Raw genomic sequence first — 6752 nt, 5'->3', positions numbered from 1 at the left:
CTGTCTTTGTCTTTACTAAAAAGCATTTTTTTAAGAAAAGTAAAAAAAAAAAATTTGTTATGCAAATTTATTGTTAACACCAATGTTCATTCTTAATCTTTTTTTGAAAATAAATGAAAAACTGAAAAATAACTTTGAAAATAACTGAAATTAAATGTATTATAATAATATCAATGTTGCTAGACTATAACAGATTATTGGTTATTGTTCATTTAATGTTTTTTATAGAAAATTGATTAGGAGTAATTGTAATTACAAAAATAATCAGTTAAAAAAAGAAATATATATATATATATATAGTAAATTTTTATTTTTTTTGTGGAATTCCCCTACTTGGAAGGCGCAGTAGAGAAGAGAATAAAAGAAAAAAAATTACAGAGAGAGAGAGAGAGAGAGAGAGAGAGAGAGAGAGAGAGAGAGAGAGAGAGAGAGAGAGGAGAGGGAGAGGGAGAGAGGGAGAAAAAAACACTGTTGTGGGTGTGGAGAGGATGAAGTGATCGTCATCAAGAGGATGAGGTTGAGTAATCTCCTGTCTCATCAGGACTATAAATACTGGTTGTAGAACTTTAATAAAGAAGGAAGACTAAAGAAGACTCAACAGCTACAGAGAGTTTAAGAGATTTCAGACAGCTGTGCTCTATTTGGCAAATCAGTGGCTGAAAGCTCTGACCATGAGAATAGGTATCTTAGCATTTATGGTTCTTGGCACCTGCACTTTAAGTGCATGGTGCCACCCAATTAAATCCAAGTTTGTGGTCTTCCCTGGGGATGTACTCAAAAACATGACAGACGCAGATTTGGCTCAGGTGAGTTTTTATTTTCTTCCTACTTTTTATGCAGATTTATACAAGTGTATAAAGAAAATTGTTCGAAAAAATTACACATGTATTTGAGTGACTTGACTGATTGCCTTGTTCTGTTTTGTTTGTCTCCAGAGCTACCTGAAGCGATTTGGGTATATGGAGATACTGGATAAGAGTGGACACCAGGGATCAGTGTCTACTTCCAAAGCTCTGAAGAGGTTGCAGAATCAGTTGGGTCTAAAAGAGACTGGCCATCTGGATCAATCCACAATCGAAGCCATGAAGAAGCCACGCTGTGGTGTTCCGGACGTCCGCAACTACCAGACATTTGAAGGAGACCTGAAGTGGGATCACAATGACGTTACATACAGGTAACTATGAAATATGTAAGCTCTAACCGATGTGAGGGACCGCTACAGTTAGAGGATTATGTGAAAAGCTACCAAGTGAAATACTAATTACAATTTCTAATAATATTTTCTATAGGATTCTGAACTACTCACCAGACTTAGACGCCTCTATTATTGACGATGCTTTTGCCCGAGCCTTCAACGTGTGGAGTGATGTCACACCTCTAACTTTCACACGTCTCTATGATGGCACTGCTGACATTATGATCTCATTTGGGAAAAAGAGTGAGTTTTAATCATAAGATCATACAATTTTGCAACACAAAGGCGTAAAAAAGAGTGAATCATTGAAACAACATATATAATTTTTTAGATCATGGAGATCCCTACCCATTTGATGGGAAAGATGGTCTGCTGGCACATGCCTATCCACCTGGTGAAGGGGTACAGGGAGATGCTCACTTTGATGATGATGAATACTGGACCCTTGGCAGTGGACCAGGTAAGAGTTTTTTATCAAAATATTTCCTAGATTTAATACAAATATTTACCTTAACATAAAGTATTTATCGTGTGATGTTGCAAAATAGAACAAATAGAAAAATAGAACAATTACTCCCTCTAGAGGACAGTTTATTTGCTAACTGCGCATACTCGAGCAAACTCATGGGCAAATCCTACTTACTTTCAAAGTTTTAATGGAATCATGAATGTGTGTGTTTTTTCCTCCAGCGATCAAAACCTATTATGGCAATGCAGATGGCGCCATGTGTCATTTCCCTTTCCAGTTTGAGGGGAAGTCGTATTCCACTTGCACCTCTGAAGGTCGTGATGATGGCCTGCCATGGTGCGCAACGACTGCTGATTATGGCAAAGATAAAAAATATGGTTTCTGCCCTAGCGAGCGTAAGTTCTCCATCATATCCATCATCTATGCAAGACCTGAACATCATTTCAGTGTATGAGATAATAAATAACAGCTTTTCTTTCTTTCTTCACAGTTCTGTTCACGTATGATGGGAATAGTGATGGTGCAGCTTGTGTCTTTCCATTCGTGTTTGAGGGGAAAACATACACTAGCTGTACCACTGACGGACGTAATGATGAGTATCGTTGGTGCGCCACTACAGCCAGCTTTGACCAGGACAAGAAATATGGGTTCTGTCCTAACAGAGGTAAGAGCCTGTAATGAACCATTTGGCATAGAAAATAGATATATTAGGTGTCAGATTTACTTAATGACATCAATTACAGCAAATTAAATGTCTATATATTTATTTGGGCCAACAGATACTGCTGTGATTGGTGGAAACTCTGAGGGGGACCCATGTCACTTTCCTTTCACCTTCCTGGAAAAAACCTACAGTTCCTGCACAAGTGAAGGCCGCAGTGATGGAAAACTGTGGTGTGCCACAACCAGCAGCTATGACAAGGACAATAAATGGGGCTTTTGCCCAGATAAGGGTAATTATCTTAGCTTTTAGCATTTTTATACCAGTGTACCTAGTAATATGGCTCTTAATGACTATAGTTAATACAGAAATTCAGGATTTAGGAATTACTATTAACTCACGTTTCCGCTTTTTGCAGGTTACAGTCTGTTTCTGGTGGCAGCCCATGAGTTTGGACATGCCCTTGGTCTGGAACATTCCAACATTCAGGATGCTTTGATGTACCCAATGTACAAATATATAGCTGACTTTTCTTTAAATCAGGATGACATTGATGGCATCCAGTATCTCTATGGTATGCAGATGAACATGAATCTTATATTAATTACCTATTATTTTTATTTTTTATTTATTAAATCATGTATTTTACTCACAAATATTGTGATAAACAAAATTGAACAACTGCTATTGCGTTTTGCATCTTTCAGGACCCAAAACAGGCCCAAAACCTACCCCACCCAAACCATCAACCACTACATCTTCCCCAGCAACCAAACCCACTAAGCAAACACCTAAGACTACTCCATCCTCAAGATCCACCACAACTGCACCTGTGTATACGCCTGTGGAACCCTCAGTTGATCCTTGTTCGGTGGACAAATTCGATCTTATCACAGAGATCCAAGGGGAGCTTCATTTCTTCAAAGATGGGTAAGTACTGGTAGTACAGTTGAGAAACTTTATATACTTGTTACTTATAATTAATAAATAATTAATTAATCGCAGAGAAAATTTAATAAACTTATTTATTGTTTCTTAGGTACTACTGGAAGTCCGTAAGTGGTGCCAATGAGGATCGCAAAGGCCCATTCCTGGTCTCAGAGAGATGGCCTAACCTGCCAACTAAGCTTGACACTGCTTTTGAGGATCCCCTTACTAATAAGGTTTACTTCTTCACAGGTAAAACATGAAACAGACAACAACTCGAAGCAGTAATTTACAGTTTGTTATTTTTAAGACCTGTATCTGAGCTTTTCCATCTGTTTCAGGCACTCAGTTCTGGGTGTTCACTGGACAGGATGCAATGGGACCACGAAGAATTGAGAAACTTGGCTTACCGGATAGCTTGAAGAAGGTTGAAGGAGCATTGCAGAGGGGAAAAGCCAAAGTGCTGCTTTTTAGTGGGGAGGAATACTGGAGGTGAATATAAATCTGTGTAAAGTTTTGTGATGATCTTAATTCAAACATATGCATCTCTTTTATATAAATTTTAAGAGGTAGATCTAATTTCCACTGTTTTCGTTTATTTTCTTAGGCTGGATCTGAAGACCCAGCAGATAGATAAAGGATACCCCCGCCACATTGACATGACCTTTGGTGGTGTTCCAATGGATGCTCATGATGTGTTCCTCTATAATGGTAAATCAATTTGCTTGGCAATCATATAAGAAGTATTTATTTAGTATTTTAACATTGGCAATACATTTTTACATTTGTTTAAGTAAAGCTTTTAGAAATCATATTGACAGTTAATGGACTGAACAAACATATACTTTATATTTTTCATTGTAGGACATTATTACTTCTGTCGAGATGTTTACTACTGGAGAATGACCAGCAGGCGACAGGTTGACAGAGTTGGATACGTCTATGAACTCCTGAATTGTCCCAACTACTGAATCTGATTTCATCAGATTAAAGAATTATAATGATAAGAAAAGCACATCAAACTTAAATGCAAATCCCAGATGTGTTCTTTTTTTTAATTAAAGAAATTGAAAGTGTTATTGAAAGAATAAAAACTATGTAATAATGTTTAATGTTATTTTGATAAATATTTGCCTGGAGCAAATAATAACGTTAATTAATTATAAGTTACTTAAGGTTATTTTAGTTAAGGTATTTTAAAATATTTTTTGTCTTCTCTATTCTGTTTTTTTGTCTAGTCTAAGTTTGCACAAGTGAATGTTTTTCACAATTGTTTAATTTATTTATAAAATCAGTAGTGTTTTGCCATATGAATAATTAAATAAATTTTTTATTTTGAATCTCTTTAAGACTTTTCTCTTATCTTTTTTTTTATTTTTATTTTTTTATATCTTTACGAGTATTATTGTGATCGATGCCAGCAGTACTATTTTTAAAATAATTTTAAACATCATACTAAAATGTTTACTATCTATCACATATTACACATTAATCCCATATTTATTAAATTATAAAGCACATATATGTGTAGCAATTAAAATTAAGGTCCCCTGGTGGTCTAGTGGTTAAGATGCAGCGCTCCCACCGCTGCGACCCGGGTTCAATTCCCGGTCAGAGAACCATCCCCAGCCACTCTTAGTGCTGGTCCCAAGCCCGGATAAATTGGGGAGGGTTGCGTTAGGAAGGGCATCCAGCGTAAAACATGTGCCAAATCAAACGTGCGGAGGATCCACTGTGGCGACCCCTAACGGGAGAAGCCGAAAAGAAAGTTTTATAACCTATATGTTGAACTATGTGTGAAAAAAGATACCGTAGCAATGATTTTAATCATCATCATCATCATCTTCATGATCATCATTATGATGTTAAGCACCTTTCATAAAAAAGCAGCAGTATTTAAAACATTTAAAACAGTAAAAGGTTAAACAGCAAATGATATAAAAAATAAAACACTTAAAGAAATATGATAAAAACAATACCTACATTAAACTTAATTAAAACAAAATAATATAAGAATAGAGAAGAGAAGAGAACTACAGAATTAAATACAAACAATACAGGTCTCAACAGCCTCAAAAATCCTTTAAACACATTTCAACACCCCTGGCCTTGAATGTGCAAGCTCCTTAATGAACACACACCTCACCATTGGCTGCCTCCTGAATGAGCGCACTCCCCTGGTGTGAAGCCTAATACCTTTGCCTTATTCAATGCGCTGACTCCTGCAAATATTAAATTACTTTGGCATTTAGCCATTTACATCTGATCAGATATAATCATTTATTTCTTCCTTTCTTTGAATTTCTTCATTCATCTATTCATGGATGTAGAGCTTTTACAGTACACAAGTGTTGGTCTCTTTCTGCAGCAGAAACTTGGTAACTAGTCAGGGTTGAGGGAAATGTGAATGGAGGAATATCCTCAATTAAAAACCTGTACCGCAGCGCTCATGATCTTTGTCTGGGCCGAAAGTTCACTTTCCTACATGACTTTAATTCATTCATTTTTATTTGTATAGCACTTTTAACAATGAACATTGTCTCAAAGCAGCTTTACACAGATAATGTGGTGATAAAAATGAATAAGATGTTCTTTTTAAGTGTAAGTTTGTCCCTGATGAGCAAGCCTTTGGCAACTGTGGCAAGGAAAAACTCCCCGAGATGGCATAAGGAAGAAACCTTGAGAGGAACCAGACTCAAGAGGAAACCCATCCTGATCTGGGTGGCACCGAATGTCCATTTATTACAGCTAAAGGATGTTGAGGTGTGCAGTAATGGTGATCAAAAGCAAACTGTAATCCTGAGTCAGTGTAGCAGACTGTTGACATTAACTACAGTCCAAATCCAAATCCTCATAATTCCTATTCTTACTCCGTAATTTCATGGATCCCCAGTGCATTGATGCGAAGCCATCTCCAGCTGCACAGAGTGGCCACCAATTTAAGAGAACACTATCCAGAAGCAGGCCAGGATGAAGTGGGCAGGTCTGAGAGAGAGCAGAGGGATGACAGGAAAAGAAGTCCCAGAGGGACTTCTGGGATATAGAAGTGGCTTAGGGACAACTTTGTGAATGTCCTAAAGTGGCCCAGCAAGAGACCTTACTTGAACTCTATTTAACATCTCTGGAGAGACCTGAAAGTGGCTGTCCACTGACAGTCCCATCCAACATGATCCAGCTTGAGAGGATTTGCTATGAAGAATGGAAGAAAATTCCCCAGTCCAGGTGTGCAAAGCTTGTTGTAGCTTAATGAGAAAATAAACCAATTTAACCAATTGTAGTATCTGGCTGCAACCTAACAAAATTATAAAAAGAGAAGTGAAAGGGGCCTGAATGCTTTCCGAATACACTATACACACGAACATTTTTTATTTTTGTCTAGTAAATTTTTTCCCCTTGAAAAAGGTAGAGTGGGTGCAAAATTACAGAGTAACTGTGACTCCTTTCCAAACTGGTCTCCTCACAAAGTTTAATTTATCCGCCATTACTGTGAGTCACTGTGC

At 37.2% G+C, this 6752-nt stretch overlaps 1 protein-coding gene across 1 annotated transcript; it reads left to right on the top strand.

The window, feature by feature from the left end:
- The first annotated feature begins 480 nt into the window (after positions 1-480).
- Positions 481-4596, top strand: LOC310733059 (matrix metalloproteinase-9-like). Its single transcript, XM_083553925.1, has 13 exons — positions 481-806; positions 936-1174; positions 1290-1438; positions 1527-1655; positions 1886-2059; positions 2155-2328; positions 2444-2617; positions 2744-2899; positions 3033-3255; positions 3365-3504; positions 3594-3744; positions 3860-3963; positions 4117-4596. The coding sequence occupies exons 1-13, from the start codon at positions 672-674 to the stop codon at positions 4221-4223; spliced, it is 2055 nt and encodes a 684-aa protein (XP_083410051.1). The 5' UTR covers positions 481-671; the 3' UTR covers positions 4224-4596.
- The last annotated feature ends 2156 nt before the right edge of the window (positions 4597-6752 follow it).

The sequence above is a fragment of the Silurus aristotelis genome (genome assembly GCF_946808225.1).
Source record: "Silurus aristotelis genome assembly, chromosome: 11".
Taxonomy (NCBI): Eukaryota; Metazoa; Chordata; class Actinopteri; order Siluriformes; family Siluridae; genus Silurus; species Silurus aristotelis.
Note: the sequence above shows the minus strand (reverse complement) of the source record. Positions and strands in the feature narration are given on the sequence as shown.